We start from the raw sequence: 17,747 nt of genomic DNA, 5'->3' as shown, positions 1-17,747 counted from the left end.
TGGGTAAGAAATGATACATATAGAATTATTATGGTAAACAAGTGGAATAGGACACGTGACTCGATAAAGAAGCGCAACCTATATATAGCAGTGCGAGGGAGAGCAAAATGCAAAATATGTGAAGAGAGAGGGCTCGCCTGTGTAAAACTGCAGATGAACTTATCGTGTCTCACATCACCACTTCGTGATCCTATCCGGGAAGAAGAAAATGCTGGAACACATGTCGCATGCAAGTTTTACTACTACGGATAAAGAGTCGGCATGCTCAACATGATATGCATGACATGGCAGCGATGGTGCAATGCAACTTATCCATATTAATCGGGTCGGAACCCCGGACAAGCAACTTAGGTTGGAGCTGCATTTTCTACCGTCAAAGTTAAGGGTTGATTAGCATGGTACAACATGGCAGGGGTGAGCTACATCAATATTAAACGGAGCGGGGAATACCAGGTCGGCTTTCCGAAATACTCCGCATATATGTTAGGTGAACATGCATAACTATCAACGCGCGACATGATGCGAGATTCAAACAGGTATATAGATGGCTTATTCAGATTCCTTATATTTTTCTGATCAAAATTCATATATAACACTTTTTATTTTGAGTTACAGTTTAGGAGATATAAATTTTGCAAGTTTTGGGAATTAAAAAATAAGAGAACAAGAAAACAAAGAAGGGGAACCGGACCAGCTGCCAGTGGCGACGGTTAGCTTCGGGCCGCGCGGGCGATGGCTACGTCAGTGAATCTGGGCCGAGGCCCATGTGTCGATCTGGATCAGAAAAAGAATGGGGATTAAAATGGCCTCCACCAGGGATTGAACACAGGGTATCACAGCGCGGAGGCCGACCTTCGCGAAGGCATCCTCACGCGAGCGAACGGCGCTCGCCACGACACGTGTCAGCTGGGGAAGAGCCTCGCGTGTCCAAAGCAGTCACACGTGGTACTCCACTCAGTTGAGCGATGTACTCCGCGCGAGCGGAAGCGACGCAAGCCGATAAATACGTATTATTAACTATATAAAAGCTAACCCCATATGCCTAAACTAGATTGTTTTGAGTACTGTTGACATCTCCATTTTAACCAATCAGGATTAGCCACGATTGGTTTCCCCACTATTCACGCCTGCCCCTTCGTGCACAAGCTAAAATTTCTTCCTTTTTTCTCTCCTTTTTTTCCTTTCTAAAATTGGTAATTAATGGCAGCAGCCGGTGAAACCTCCACATGCAAACCGGGTGGTTCCTCCTTATTCGCTCTTGCCTACGTTCGATTGCCGGTTTCATCGGCCCACACCGGTTGTGCATGCGGTAGTGAAGATCGTGTTGCCATTGTGTTGCCATCTCCTTGCCACGTAGCCTCTTGCGTGTCTTCTTCTTTTCTCTTCTGTTTTCTCGGTCTAATTTTTTGCTCGGTTTTCTTTCACGTTCGGCTTCCTCGGTTCCTGAACTTGCGTCTCCGCATCGGAGAGCCCGATGTTCTTTCTTTCTCCTTCCCTTCTTCCTTTGCTTTGTTTCTGACTTACTCCATTTACTTTGTTTCAGATTTTCGTTCGAGTATGGATGCTGCTGCTGGTCGTGGGCGAGGCCGCCCGGCTCTTGCGCCGCCGCCTTTGCGTCCGCTCTTGCCAGCGATGAATACTGCCGATTTAGTCGCGACGTCCGGTCTTCATCAAGGATCTCCTCGATGAACGCCTCCGTGGCCGATCTCCACCTTACCGGCCTTCATCTGGGAGCTCCTTCCTGACCTAGATCCTTCCCATGGCTGGCTCAATAGTGGAGCCTCTGATCGCCATCGGTCGAGGACGCGTGTCCGAGCGGAGGAGGGGGAGTAGTAGGTTCGGAGGTCCACCATCCACGCTGACGACCAATTTCTCTGTATTCCTCTCTGTTTGTATGTGGGCTCTGTCTCGAAGTGTTCGATGCCGGCGGCTGGAAACACACGAGTTTATCTGGTACCTTCCGTTTTGTTTCCCCTGTTCCTGATCGGTTTCTTATTGGGTGTTTTTAATTTCGTTGGAAAGTTTTGTGTCCTCTGCTTCTGATTGGTTCTTATTGGGTGTTTCTTAGATTCTCTTGATTGCGTTTTGGTCTCTTCTTAATCCACCGTGTTGTGGTTCTTTCCTGTGTTTTCTGTGTGTAGATTGTTCTACAACAGTACAAGTGCACGCCCTGCTACCGGCCGGCGGCGAGCTCTTTCCTCCGACCTAAATCGGTATGGTGGGCTTCAAGATATTACTACAGTAGCTTCTGGTCTTGCTATCCGCAGTGGTTCTTTCGGTGGTATGCACGCGAGGCAACGTAGGCTTCTGCGTCCTGGGCAATCCGTGCGCGGTTGGATCGGCCCGCCGCTTCTGATGTTCCATCCGCGGTCGTTGTACATGGTGCTGGCTGCAGCTGTTGTCGTTGTTCGGCCGGGGGCCGGCCGTTCGCTCACGCCGCCCATCCCTCCCATCAATCTCTGTCTCTTCCTCTGTGTGTGTCTCCAACGCCCGTGCGGCCTGGCTCCATGGTTCCTCATATCCTCCCTTCCTCCTCTACCAGAGGGCAGCAGCCGTGTTCATCTCCGCTTCCCAGCATGAGGAGGGCGACGACCTGGAAGCCCAAGGCTTTACACTCTAGGGCCCTCTTCCAATGTTCTTTTTACCGATAAAGATTCATGAGAAATTTTTCTGCAAGATCTTTTGTTGTTCATGGATCCAGATCCGTTTCTGTTGTTGATGGTTTATTCTACGAATTGCTGATCCGACCCTCCTTTATTTAGCCTCCTACCATCACCAGCTACAGAACTCTACCAGTGTGAGTACCGAGCATATGAAGCCATGGAGAAAAAAATATTGCATCAGCTGTTTGGGTAGCTTGCTTCCGCAATTGCTTTGGAATTTGATTGAAAGGTTGGACTTTTGCAGTGTGAACGGTGGTTCATTATTAGACAACCTTTGATTTTATTGTAAAAGCTGCTGCAACTCAAACTATAGATTTCTAAAATGAACTGCGGCATACTCACTGTCCAGCTAAGAAACTGATATTTATTTTGTATCTGTAAATGCAGGTGTTGTAGCTATTTGAACTGAATTGGTTCGGCCTGATGGAAGATTGGGTTTTCATTGCTTTATCTATTTTGAGTTTGAGTATATACAGTCCTTCTGGTAGGCAAACGAAGCACTTGATTGTCATTGGGCCAGCAGCACTTGATTGGTTTCTTTCCGTCAGCATCGCCCCTTTTAGAGGTGAGATACGCATCTTCAGATAGGAGAAAGGATATTGTTGATAACTCATTTGTATACGATTAATGGATTTCTTAAAAATCATTGTTGGTTTGTTAGTCCTTTTCATCTAACAGTAATTTTTATATCACTGGTCATAGTAGATCAGGAAAGATAATTCATCCATTATTTTCCTTTCTTACTTCCGAATTGTACTACCTGAAATGTGGAAGGTTAGGGTTCATAGTACCGATGTACTTCCTATTATATCAGTTTGTAAAAGAGTAATGATATACTAATGTAGATTCTTCTGTGTTTGTATTAACTTTGCTCACTCTCTCTAAAAGTCAAGTAGTCTGTTGTTTTAGCAACCAATGCAAAATTTTACATTTAAAACATGGATTGGCATACGAAAATTGTTTTGCTGAGTTGATGCATTTTGTCATCTCTTTTTATTTAGTTATATAAATATTTTTTTCTAGATTCCTTATACCTCGCATTTCCTGCAGTATGTTAGTGTTCTATTACCTATTTCAGTATGTTTGCGTTTTTTCCAGATATATTTGAACTGCCGGTCCCTAACTTTGTACTTATCATGCAGGGAATTCTGAATTCCCTGTGAATTCATCTCCAGGTAATATATTATCACCGGTCCACTCTTTCACGTTAGATCTTATTTTCTTTGGGTTCATTCCCCTGAGCTTCTGCTCTTCAAGTTCATTTGCATCGTAGCATCTTCTGTAAATATAGATAATAACGAAGACAAAGATGAGGATCATGTATGCATATGATGGTGCCGCCTGAAAATCAATCCTTGCTTTCTTTAGTTTCTTGGTCTTTTAAGTTACACATTAGGACACCTCAGATACTGGGATTTGGAATAATCTGTACATTAATGCAGAAAATTTGCAGCCTCCCTATGTTCATGGAATACATAAGTTACTCCTTCCAATAAACACTACTTCTACCTCCTGAATAGACACTAGCTTCTGAAGCTCCGCCATCAACACTACCTATAAAAGATTATAAATATTGGACTAAACATTTATCTTACCAAAGAAAGGCAATCATTAGAGCTCCTAGAAAAAGGAAAAATTCATTCATCTTTATGTAAGTTATTAATAGCTACCAATATGGTTGGTCTAAGAATCTATAATAAATTAATGAGGGAAAATGCATCCGATGTTGCAGATTTAGCCTGAGTGTTCAGGCTTCCTGTTACAATAGAAAACACAATATTACCGGTGACTCTTTATCCACTTCTCTTAGTTGCTCTTCCCTACACAATGGACCCATGATGAAAACATCGATCTAAACAATTATCTGCAAAAATGACTTTTACAACTATACATTTTAGTCATATGTACAATTGTACATTGTTGCATATTATTGGTCTAGGACTATACGAGACCAGTCTTACCTCAGTACATGGTTATAGGATTTTAAATGGTGGCAACTGCTAGAGGTCGAGCAGATTATGTCCCACCTACTATACCGATATTGTCGGCAACAAATGTGTCGTCCTGGTTGACTGTCAGACAAGATGCCTTCGACTCTGACTATATAGCTTTCCATGTCGCAGGTGCTCAAACAGTAGACACCAGCGACCCAGCCACAGAATTCAGCAGCAGCTCCATACAGCCTAGTGATCCAGCAGCAAGTAACAGAAGATCTATACTGCCTGATCCATCTGAAAATATGCCAAATCTGCCAGAACATGAAAGAACCCCACAAGACACAGCTGACTACGAATATCATGGAGATAGTCCATTCTGATTTAGCAGAGGTAAAGCATCTGGGAGCAGCAATGAATTTCAAGGAATTTTGTGCAAATAATTATCTGACACGCTAAAATTTTCCCTATCAGGAAATAAGCCTAATTCCCACTAGAGAGGGCAAGAAAAAAGATTCAGTACCAAGACACTGATTTCATTCTTCTGTTTCCTCAGTATGACTGATATTTTACCTTCATCAACAGATGAGGCAGTCCCGACCAGCGAAGATAAATAAGTATGTGCGCCGGTGAACTGAAACTTCGCTTCGGAACAACTGTCCTACTGATTCCTGTGAGCAGAAATATCACGTGTAGTAATATTACCTTATCTGGAACTACCTACCATGAACACTATCGGCATGATGTAATATTTAGTATCTAAATAACTATGTATAATCATCTCAAGTAACCTCTTTTGATTATTACTGAATTAATCATACCAACTTCTGAACTTCTATCTTCATTTTATCTACCTCCTTTAGCGAGTTAGACTGCTGGAACTTGCATACAAGAGTTCTAAGTTCTCTGCACTATCCAAGCTAAAAAAAATGACACACTGGATATACCAGCAAACCAACTGTGGCTTAACCAATATTGTACCTGTTTTGTTTCCGCCGTATGACGGAACCAGAAAATTTAGCTAATCGAATATCGTTCCACGGGCGCGGCGTGTCGCCGCGCCGAAACTTCCTAGTGTATACAACACACGAATATAGTTACATACAACACACGAGTATAGTTATAGCTGCGCACACAAGTAGGTACAGTCGCACACATGGGTAGGTACAGTCGCGCACAAGGGCAGGTACAGTAGCGCACACGAGTAGGTACAGTCGCACACACGGGTAGGTACAGTCGCGCACACAAGTAAATACAGTAGCGCACACGAACGAGTACAAATATAGTCGCACACACGGGTAGGTACAGTCGCACACATGGTCAGGTACAGTCGCGCACACGAGTAAGTACAGTGGCGCACACAAACGAGTACAAATACAGTCGCGCACATCTGTAGGTACAGTCGCACACGAGTAAGTACAGTGGCGCACACGAGACAGGTACAGTCACACACACGAACGAGTACATGTACAGTCACGCACACGAGTAAAGGAAAAAACTGCACCGAATACACTAAAAACAGAAGTACTTACCAGTTCAAGCACGGATACAGTTAGGTACACATCACGAGTACAATCACACTAGTATTAGAAGTACGAAAAAAAGTATCTCGAAACCTATCAACATGGGATCTAGTTTTGAAGACCTCGACTCGAGGATCTCAAAAGTGAAAACGGTTCGTAATTTGGACTTACGGTTCGCAAGATATTTCATTTTGAAAAAACGAATCTACAAAATAATGGGAAAACTGGACCATTCTCTCTCCTCTCCTATCCCACCTTGCTTCCCCTTGCGACACTTGGCAAGCAGGGAGACCACTTCCCACCAAAAATCTGGCACCACAACGCGCCACGTGTCGCATGTGGAGAGACTTTTAGACCTTCGCGAAGGTTGGCCTTTTTTTAGAGAATTCGTTGAACACGGGATCTAATGATGCAGATCAAGGATCTAACCAGATGGGCTAGATGCTGTTTATGTCGAATTGCTGTTGCGCATCAAAATAGAGCAAGCAGATGGCGGGGATGAGTCTCAAGTTGCAGCCATGGCGGAGTTGCAGGCAAGCATGGATCTGCCGATTTGGGGCGAACTGGGATGGGGGAGAAGGTTTGCTGGAAGCGCCACGACGAAGTGAACCTAATGGTCGTGATTGTTGCACCGGAAACCCACCGGAGCATCACCGGCGTCGACGTCCTGCGGGAAAAACGGCCGTCACCGTCGACGGAACAGACCAATGGGGAAGGGAGATGAAGGAGTGGTTCGGGAGGAAGAGGAGTTACCCAGAACGTGAAGAAGAACTCAGAATGATCAGAGGAGGTCGGAGGTGGCCGAATTTTGAAGAAGATGCCGGCAACCGGAGGAAGGAATCGGTGATTTTGATGTTGATTTAGCGAGCCCCGGCTCGATTCCTTGTACCAGGTTGAAGAGGAGGACGAGGCGCATCTCCCGGTGGTCTTAGCTCAGCGAGGGGCGGTCTCTAGCGTCGGCGCCATGGTGAGGAGATGGTGGCAGTGTTGTTCATTGGCTCACAGAGAAGAAGAAAAAGTGAGAAGAGATGGGGGCGGCGGCGCAAGGGAGGAAGGTGGAAGAGGACTAGGGTTTGCGGGCGCGTTGGAGGAAGGATTTAAGGGAAAGGGGGGCAGGTGGTCGCGGCTTGGTGCGGTGACGTTGATAGGGGACCTCACGCCCTTTTCGTGAGGGGGGAGGAAGGCGACACGAGGAGCTCTGTCTCCTCGCACTGAAGGGGTAATGGGCCCGAGGAGAGATGGGCTAGAGGAGGAGCTGGGCCTCCGGAAGGAAGAAGAGAGGGAGAGAGGAAACTGGGCCAGAGAGGAAAATGCCAGCATTAGAGGGGAAGGGTTTTAGAAAGGTTTTCATTTTCTATTTTAAAACCGTTTTGAAAATATTTTGAAAACCAAACATAACAAGTCAAGATTTATTTTGAAGTTGGAAACTATTTAAAATATTTTATTTTGTTTTTGTTTTAGGGTTTTGTTAGAATGAAAAGATGAAGGAGGTTTTATGTAGAAACCATATATGAGAGCGGGGAGACAAATAGTTTTTATTGAAATAATTTTTATTTGATAAAATCTTGTGTATGATATGATGCATGATGCATGATGATGCATAAAAGAAAAAGAGCAACACTTCTAATAGGGGTACTACCCTGGGCCGTTACAACAGGCTTTCATCCTAACGTCCAGGCCATCTCCTGGAGATCCAAGAGAAGCATTGTATAACATGGTCATGGCAGGCTGCGGAGCCATGGGAACAGCGTTCGCGGGCACAAGCACGCCTCCCGAAGGCTCTGCAAGGCAAAATAGTCCTCGACCTACAGCAGTAGTACAGGACCCTCCAAGAACAAGTGGGGCAAGAGATACAGCGACACAGGCAAGGGTCGACAGAGCGCGACAAGAAAGAAGAGAACGTCGGCACTCACCAGAGGTTGAAGAGGAGGATTTGTGTGGGCTCCCGTGCTTCACGCGGCGAGTTCGCAAAACACGGGTTCCATCCGGGTTTAAGTTACCCGATAATTACAAAAGTTCGATGGCCTGCGAGATCGTGAGGATTGGTTAATCGACTACGTACCTGGAGACGGTGAATTTATGGGCGGAACCAGAGCAACGGCCATGCAAAGTATCCAGGTGCACTTGAGTGGAGCAGCACGGTCGTGGATAAAAAAAGCTGCCTCCTGGTTCCATCGATAGGTGGGAAAACTTCGAGGACATATTTGTGAAAAATTTCCTGTCCACGTGCAAGAAACCCGTGTCGCTGGAGCAGCTAAGGGCATGCAGGCAAAAGTATGATGAACCAATGAGGATGTATATCCAGAGGTGGAACATCATCAAAAACTCGGCAGAAAACATATCTGACGATAGAGCAATAGACGCGTTTGTTGCTGGAATCCGAAGGAAGGACTTTGTCGAGGATTTGGGAAGAACCAACCCGAAAACAATAGCAGCACTCATGGAGATAGCGAATCGCTGGGTGATGGCGCGTGAGACACACGTCTGTTGGGAACCCCAAGAGGAAGGTGTGATGCGTATAACAGCAAGTTTTCCCTCAGTAAGAAACCAAGGATATCGAACCAGTAGGAGATGAAGGCCACGTGAAGGTTGTTGGTGGAGGAGTGTAGTGCGGCGCAACACCAGGGATTCCGGCGCCAACGTGGAACCTGCACAACACAATCAAAATACTTTGCCCCAACTTAATAGTGAGGTTGTCAATCCCACCGGCTTGCTATAAACAAAGGATTAAACGAATGGTGTGGAGAATGATGTTTGTTTGCGAAGAACAACAGAGAATAGAGTTTGCAGTAGATTGTATTTCAGATGTAAAAGAATGGACCGGGGTCCACAGTTCACTAGTGGTGTCTCTCCAATAAGAAATAGCATGTTGGGTGAACAAATTACAGTTGGGCAATTGGCAAATAGAGAGGGCATAACAATGCACATACATATCATGATGACTACTATGAGATTTATTAGGGCATTACGACAAAGTACATAGACCGCTATCCAGCATGCATCTATGCCTAAAACGTCCACCTTCGGGTTAGCATCCGCACCCCTTCCAGTATTAAGTTGCAAACAACAGACAATTGCATTAAGTATGGTGCGTAATGTAATCAACACAAATATCATTAGACAAAGCATTGATGTTTTATCCCTAGTGGCAACAACACATCCACAACCTTAGAACTTTCCATCACCTGTCTCAGATTCAATGGAGGCATGAACCCACTATCGAGCATAAATACTCCCTCTTGGAGTCACAAGTATCAACTTGGCCAGAGCCTCTACTAGGAACGGAGAGCATGCAAGAACATAAACAACACATATATGATAGATTGATAATCAACTTGACATAGTATTCCGTATTCATCGGATCCCAACAAACACAACATGTAGCATTACAAATAGATGATCTTGATCATGATAGGCTGCTCACAAGTTCTAACATGATAGCACAATGAGGAGAAGACAACCATCTAGCTACTGCTATGGACCCATAGTCCAAGGATGAACTACTCACACATCAGTCCGGAGGCGATCATGGTGATGTAGAGTCCTCCGGGAGATGATTCCCCGCTCCGGCAGGGTGCCGGAGGCGATCTCCTGAATCCCCCGAGATGGGATTGGCGGCGGCGTCTCTGGAACTTTTTTCGTATCGTGGTTCTCGGTAATAGGGTTTTCGCGACGGAGAGTATAAGTAGGCGGACGGGCAGAGTCGGAGGAGGCACGGGGGCCCCACACCATAGGGCGGCGCGGGCCCCACCTTGGCCACGGGGCCCTGTGGTGTCGGCGCCTCGTGGCCCCACTTCGTATCCTCTTCGGTCTTCTGGAAGCTCCGTGGAAAAATAAGACCCTGGGCGTTCGTTTCGTCCAATTCCGAGAATATTTCCTATGTAAGATTTCTGAAACCAAAAACAGCACAAAACAGGAACTGGCGCTTCGGCATCTCGTTAATAGGTTAGTGCCGGAAAATGCGTATAAATGATGTAAAGTGTGCATAAAACATGTGAGTATTGTCATAAAACTAGCATGGAACATAAGAAATTATAGATACGTTTGAGACGTATCAAGCATCCCTAAGCTTAGTTCCTACTCGCCCTCGAGTAGGTAAACGATAACAAGGATAATTTCTGAAGTGACATGCTATCATAATCTTGATCAATACTATTGTAAATCATATGAGATGAATGAAGTTATTCGAAGCAATGGTAAAGACAATGATTAAACAACTGAATCATATAGCAAAGACTTTTGAATAGTACTTTCAAGACAAGCATCAACAAGTCTTTCATAGGAGTTAACTCATAAAGCAATAAATTCTTAGTAGAAAGTTTTGAAGCAACACAAAGGAAGATATAAGTTTCAGCAGTTGCTTTCAACTTCAACGTGTTTATCTCATGGATAATTGAAAACACAAGGTAATATGATGAATGCAAATAAGCAAGTATGTAGGAATCAATGCACACAGTTGACACAAGTGTTTGCTTCTAAGATAGAAAGAAGTAGGTAAACTGACTCAACTTAAAGTAAAAGAATGGCCCTTCGCAGAGGGAAGCATGGATTACTATTTTTGTGCTAGAGCTTTTATTTTGAAAACATAGAAATAATTTTGTCAACGGTAGTAATAATTCATATGTGTTATGCATAAGACATCCTATAAGTTGCAAGCCTCATGCATAGAATACCAATAGTGCTCGCACCTTGTCCTAATTAGCTTGGATTTACATGGATTGTCATTGCATAACATATGTTTCAACCAAGTGTCACAAAGGGGTACCTCTATGCCGCCTATACAAAGGTCCAAGGAGATAGATCGCATTTGATTTCTCGTTTTTGATAGATCTCAACTAAGGACATCCATACCGGGAAAACATAGAAAACAGATAATGGACTCCTCTTTAATGCATAAGCATTCAACAACAGATAATATTCTCATAAGAGATTGAGGATTAATGTCCAAACTGAAACTTCCACCATGATTCATGGCTTTAGTTAGCGTCCCAATGTTCTTCTCTAACAATATGCATACTCAAACCATTTGATCATGATAAATCACCCTTACTTCAGACAAGACGAACATGCATAGCAACTCACATGATATTCAACAAAGGTGTAATAGTTGATGGCGTCCCCAGAAACATGGTTACCGCTCAACAAGCAACTTATAAGAAATAAGATACATAAGTAACATATTCAATACCACAATAGTTTTTAAGCTATTTTCCCATGAGCTATGTATTGCAAAGACAAAGAATGAAATTTTAAAGGTAGCACTCAAGTAATTTACTTTGGAATGGCAGAGAAATACCACATAGTAGGTAGGTATGGTGGACACAAATGGCATAGGTTTTTGCTCAAGGTTTTGGATGCACGAGAAGTATTCCCTCTCAGTACAAGGCTTTGGCTAGCAAGGTTGTTTGAAGCAAACACAAGTATGAACCGGTACATCAAAACTTACTTAAGAACATATTGCAAGCCTTATAAGACTCCACACTGTCTCCTTGTTGTTCAAACACTTCACCAGAAAATATCTAGACTTTAGAGAGACCAATCATGCAAACCAAATTTCAACAAGCTCTATGGTAGTTCTTCATTAATAGGTGCAAAGTACATGATGCAAGAGCTTAAACATGATCTATTTGAGCACAACAATTGCCAAGTATCAAATTATTCAAGACAGTATACCAATTACCACATGAAGCATTTTCTGTTTCCAACCAAAAAACAATGAACGAAGCAGTTTCAACCTTCGCCATGAACATTAAAATTAAAGCTAAGAACACCAGTGTTCATATGAACGAGCGGAGCGTGTCTCTCTCCCATACAAATAATGCTAGGATCCGATTTTATTAAAACAAAAACAAAAACAAAAACATACAGACGCTCCAAGTAAAGCACATAAGATGTGACGGAATAAAAATATAGTTTCACTAGAGGTGACTCGATAAGTTGTCGATGAAGAAGGAGATGCCTTGGGCATCCCCAAGCTTAGATGCTTGAGTCTTCTTGAAATATGCAGGGATGAACCACGGGGGCATCCCCAAGCTTAGACTTTTCACTCTTCTTGATCATATTGTATCATCCTCCTCTCTTGATCCTTGAAAACTTCCTCCACACCAAACTCAAAACAAACTCATTAGAGGCTTAGTGCATAATCAAAAATTCACATATTCAGAGGTGACATAATCATTCTTAACACTTCTGGAAATTGCACAAAGCTACTGAAAGTTAATGGAACAAAGAAATCCATTCAACATAGCAAAAGAGGCAATGCGAAATAAAAGGCAGAATCTGTCAAAACAGAACAGTCCGTAAAGACGAATTTTTCAGAGGCACTTAACTTGCTCAGATGAAAAAGCTCAAATTGAATGAAAGTTGCGTACATATCTGAGGATCACACACGAAAATTGGCAGATTTTTCTGAGTTACCTACAGAGAGGTCTACTCAAATTCGTGACAGCAAGAAATATGTTTCTGCGCAGTAATCCAAATCTAGTATTAACCTTAATATCAAAGACTTTACTTGGCACAACAATGCAATAAAATAAAGATAAGGAGAGGTTGCTACAGTAGTAACAACTTCCAAGACTCAAATATAAAACAAAAGTGCAGAAGTAAAATAATGGGTTGTCTCCCATAAGCGCTTTTCTTTAACGCCTTTCAGGTAGGCGCAGAAAGTGTGAATCAAGTATTATCGAGAGATGAAGCATCAACATCATAACTTTCACAATTTGTCACAATAGGTATCTTTGATGCTCCATCATCCATAGTGGTACTAAGGGCTTTGTCAATTTTGGGCCTATAATAGTTTTTTTGCTTAGGCACCTTAGAGACATACATGAACTTTTGCTCCTTACCCACATAAGCTTTCTCCTTAAACTTGAGAGAAGAAAAAGTTGAACCCAAGGTTCCCATAGCTTCTTCAAGTTCACTAATCCTATGGGTTTGATTATCATGAGTAGCACAAGTTTCTAAAATGGCAATTCTCTCATTAATTCCACTTAGAGATTTATCAAGATTATCAGTGTTATCAAGTAATATTCCCAATTTAGTCTCAACACTTGGAAGATTTTTCTCTATGGCCTCCAAATTTTTCATGACATCTTCAAGAGAGATTTCAATTATAGCTTCATTAACAGGTGGTATTCCAACTAGACTCTCAATAATGCAACTAGCTTCTAAAGCAGGAGTGCCTAGGAAATTACCTCCCGCAAGAGTATCAAGAACATACCTATTCCAGCTAGAGATGCCAACATAAAAGTTCCTAAGTAGGATAATAGTGGAGTGTTTCTTAGTGCACCTATGATGAGCATCACTAATTCTATACCAAGCATCTTTAAAACATTCTCCCCTTGTTGCTTAAACGAACGAACTTCAACTTCGGGATTACTCATTTTTAGCAATAGTAAATAAAGCAAACTAAATAAAGTAAATGCAAGTAACTAATTTTTTTGTGTTTTCAATATAAAGAACGCAAACAAGACAGTAAATAAAGTAAAGCAAGTAACTAATTTTTTTGTATTTTTGATATAGAGATAGCAAACAAAGCAGTAAATAAAGTAAAGTAAAGCAAGACAAAAACAAAGTAAAGAGATTGGATGTGGGAGACTCCCCTTGCAGTGTGTCTTGATCTCCCCGGCAACGACGCCAGAAAAATTGCTTGATGGCGCGTGAGACACACGTCTGTTGGGAACCCCAAGAGGAATGTGTGATGCGTACAGCAGCAAGTTTTCCCTCGCAAGAAACCAAGGTTATCGAACCGAGTAGGAGATGAAGGCCACGTGAAGGTTGTTGGTGGAGGAGTGTAGTGCGGCGCAACACCAGGGATTCCGGCGCCAACGTGGAACCTGCACAACACAATCAAAATACTTTGCCCCAACTTAACAGTGAGGTTGTCAATCTCACCGGCTTGCTGTAAATAAAGGATTAAACGTATGGTGTGGAGAATGATGTTTGTTTGCGAAGAACAACAAAAAACAGAGTTTGCAGTAGATTGTATTTCAGATGTAAAAGAATGGACCGGGGTCCACAGTTCACTAGTGGTGTCTCTCAAATAAGATAAATAGCATGTTGGGTGAACAAATTACAGTTGGGCAATTGACAAATAGAGAGGGCATAACAATGCACATACATATCATGATGACTACTATGAGATTTAATTAGGGCATTACGACAAAGTACATAGACCGCTATCCAGCATGCATCTATGCCTAAAAAGTCCACCTTCGGGTTAGCATCCGCACCCCTTCCAATTATTAAGTTGCAAACAACAGACAATTGCATTAAGTATGGTGCGTAATGTAATCAACACAAATATCCTTAGACAAAGCATTGATGTTTTATCCCTAGTGGCAACAAGCACATCCACAACCTTAGAACTTTACGTCATCTGTCCCGCATTCAATGGAGGCATGAACCCACTATCGAGCATAAATACTCCCTCTTGGAGTCACAAGTATCAACTTGGCCAGAGCCTCTACTAGCAATGGAGAGCATGCAAGAACATAAACAACACATATATGATAGATTGATAATCAACTTGACATAGTATTCCATATTCATCGGATCCCAACAAACACAACATGTAGCATTACAAATAGATGATCTTGATCATGATAGGCAGCTCACAAGATCTAACATGATAGCACAATGAGGAGAAGACAACCTCTAGCTACTGCTATGGACCCATAGTCCAAGGATGAACTACTCACACATCAGTCCGGAGGCGATCATGGTGATGTAGAGTCCTCCGGGAGATGATTCCCCTCTCCGGCAGGGTGCCGGAGGCGATCTCCTGAATCCCCCGAGATGGGATTGGCGGCGGCGGCGTCTCTGGAACTTTTTCCGTATCGTGGTTCTCGGTAATAGGGTTTTCGCGATGGAGAGTATAAGTAGGCGGAAGGGCAGAGTCGGAGGAGGCACGGGGGCCCCACACCATAGGGCGGCGCGGGCCCCCCTTGGCCGCGCGGCCCTGTGGTGTCGGCGCCTCGTGGCCCCACTTCGTATCCTCTTCGGTCTTCTGGAAGCTCCGTGGAAAAATAAGACCCTGGGCGTTCGTTTCGTCCAATTCCGAGAATATTTCCTGTGTAAGATTTCTGAAACCAAAAATAGCACAAAACAGGAACTGGCGCTTCGGCATCTCGTTAATAGGTTAGTGCCGGAAAATGCGTATAAATGATGTAAAGTGTGTATAAAACATGTGAGTATTGTCATAAAACTAGCATGGAACATAAGAAATTATAGATACGTTTGAGACGTATCACTGGGCAGACGGAGAAGATGTTGTTCATAATAAACGGCATAGGTCGCTTGAGGATGAGTGCAACCGAAATTTTCAAAACAGGCGACGATTCTCTCGACAGTTATCAGATTATGATGCTCCCGGTCAAATATTGGCTGGTTTCCGAGGAAGCAGTGGAGGTAATAATCGGGATGATTATCAAAAGAGTGGAGAGCAGCGTAAAGATTACAAGGATGGCTCCCGTCCCAACAGGCAAAATAATGGACCAAGGTTTCAGAGGCCATATGTATCACCTGAGGATCTCTTAAATGGACCATGCCAAATGCATTTTTTCCTCGACAACAATGGAAAGAGGCAGTCAGGGCATCTGCAGAAGGACTGCCGAACTTTTCTAGCGCTACATCGATATGCAGGGCATACCAGTACGCAGGCAGTAAACTAGAAACCCCCAGGGGCCAAGGAGTGAGATTCACCTTCCACCTCCACCCGCAATCACGGACGAAAATCGGCACCACGAGGTCCTTATATCGACACCAATGGCGCGGTCTCGATGATTCAGAAGGGCATGCCCTCCAACATAATTCAGAAAGTAATTTCGCGATAAGTCTTCATGGCAGAAAAGATGCCTCCACCAACAATCGAGTACCTCAATTGGTCGGGACAGGACATCAGTTTCACCATAGCGGACCACCTGCAGCAAGTCCCGCGACCAGGGCAATCAGCTTTGATCCTACCAGCGGTAATCACAGGATTCGACGTTTCACGAGTGTTCATAGACGGAGGCAGCAGCTTGAACCTCATGTATGCAGATAGATTGAGGAAGATGAACATATCCTTGGCAAACTTGTTACCAACTGACACGCGTTTCCATGGTATCACACCGGAGAAGCCGAGTTACCCATTGGGAAAGATAAATCTCGACGTTCAGTTTGGAACCCGAGAAAACTACAGAAGAGAGAGGTTGGAATTTGAAGTCGTGGATTTCCTGTCACAGTATCACGCTTTGTTGGGGCGACCCACCTACGCTAGGTTTATGGCAGTGCCACACTATACATATTTTTTGTGGAGACTCCCTGGACCCAAGGGCCCAATCAAAGTGAAGGGCAGTTTCGCGTTAGCTGATTAGTGCGACAAGGATTTTCATCGGTCAGAAACTTTTGGGATGCAAGCAGAGTATATGGCGTCAAGGCTAACAACTGATTACGACGTGTTGCCAGACGGAGGGAGGCCGCTCAAGGAGCCAACCTTTGACACCAGTAAAAACTCCAAGGAAGTGCAGATTCACCCGACAGATCCCAAGAAAACGACGTCTATCGCACCAAACATGGACCTCGCATAGGAAAGCGCGCTCTTCGAGTTCCTCCGTGAGCGCTGGGAAATCTTCGCATGGTGTCCAGCTGACATGCCAGGAGTACCCAGGGAACTTGCCGAGCACCCCCTAAACTTGGATCCAATGGCTAGACCAATCAAACAACCTTTGCGGCGTTTTTCGGAACCAAACCGCAAAGCTATGCTGTCAGAAATTAATCGGCTCAGAGAAGCTGGATTTATCAAAGAGTTACATACAGAAGCCACATGGGTAGCAAACCCAGTGCTGGTCCCGAAGAAAAACACGGAGGTCCTTCGCATGTGCGTCGACTTCACGTGTCTCAATAAACATTGTCCAAAGGATTACTTCCCCCTCCCGAGGATCGATCAAATCATCGACTCCACGGCAGGCTTTGAACATCTTTCCTTCCTAGATGCATATTATGGTTACAACCAGATCCGACTAAAAGAAGAAGATGAGGCCAAAACAGCTTTTGTAACACCCTATGGTGTGTTCTGCTATAGAACAATGCCCTTAGGGTTAAAAAACGCGGGAGCAACATATCAGCGGATGATACAGAAGTGTCTTGCCACACAGATTGGCAAGAACGTTCAAGTATACATTGATGATGTCGTCATAACAACAAAGAAGGGTTCAACCTTGATTGAGGATCTCAAAGAAACTTTCGACAATCTCGATAAATTCTGCCTCAAGTTGAGCCCGACGAAGTGCTCTTTTAGCGTCCCTGCGGGAGAACTTCTCGGGTTTCTGGTGTCAGCAAGAGGAATCGAGGCTAACCCGGAGAAAATTCAAGCCATCGTGACGATGCGGAAGCCAACAAAGTTAAAGGAAATACAACAGCTAACTGGGCGAGTCGCAGCTTTAAGCAGATTCATCGCCAGGCTGGGATAAAAAGCGTTGCCGTTCTATGCCTTGATCAAGCAGGGAGAAAAGTTCGAGTGAAACAAAGAAGCAGACAGAGCTTTTGAGGACCTCAAGCGCACAATCTCAACACCACCAATACTGGTGGCGCCCAAGGAAAAGGAACCTCTCATGTTATACATCGCAGCCACGTCTCACGTGGTTAGC

At 43.9% G+C, this 17,747-nt stretch overlaps 1 protein-coding gene across 2 annotated transcripts; it reads left to right on the top strand.

The window, feature by feature from the left end:
- Positions 1–2,359: 2,359 nt before the first annotated feature.
- LOC124686806 lies at positions 2,360–5,421 on the top strand. 2 transcript variants are annotated; one of them, XM_047220699.1, is made up of 5 exons: positions 2,360–2,892; positions 3,152–3,228; positions 3,806–3,838; positions 4,787–4,990; positions 5,183–5,421. In XM_047220699.1, exons 1-4 carry the CDS (start codon positions 2,813–2,815, stop codon positions 4,978–4,980), a joined length of 384 nt encoding a protein of 127 aa, XP_047076655.1. In that variant the 5' UTR covers positions 2,360–2,812; the 3' UTR covers positions 4,981–4,990; positions 5,183–5,421. The 2 variants fall into 2 exon arrangements, 1 of the variants encoding a protein (XP_047076655.1); XR_006997941.1 differs by lacking the exons at positions 2,360–2,892; positions 3,806–3,838 and having other exon boundaries at positions 2,907–3,228.
- The last annotated feature ends 12,326 nt before the right edge of the window (positions 5,422–17,747 follow it).

This window comes from Lolium rigidum, chromosome 2 (assembly GCF_022539505.1).
Source record: "Lolium rigidum isolate FL_2022 chromosome 2, APGP_CSIRO_Lrig_0.1, whole genome shotgun sequence".
NCBI classification, from domain to species: Eukaryota; Viridiplantae; Streptophyta; class Magnoliopsida; order Poales; family Poaceae; genus Lolium; species Lolium rigidum.
Note: the sequence above shows the minus strand (reverse complement) of the source record. Positions and strands in the feature narration are given on the sequence as shown.

What these genes read in the sequence shown, in the direction of transcription:
- LOC124686806 (XM_047220699.1), top strand. Translation starts at nt 2,813, where the DNA reads ATGAAGCCATGGAGAAAAAAATATTGCATCAGCTGTTTGGGTAGCTTG. An exon ending in CTTTGGAATTTGATTGAAAG is followed by an intron (nt 2,893 to 3,151) that starts GTTGGACTTTTG and finishes TCCTTCTGGTAG; the next exon opens with GCAAACGAAGCACTTGATTG. An exon ending in CAGCATCGCCCCTTTTAGAG is followed by an intron (nt 3,229 to 3,805) that starts GTGAGATACGCA and finishes CTTATCATGCAG; the next exon opens with GGAATTCTGAATTCCCTGTG.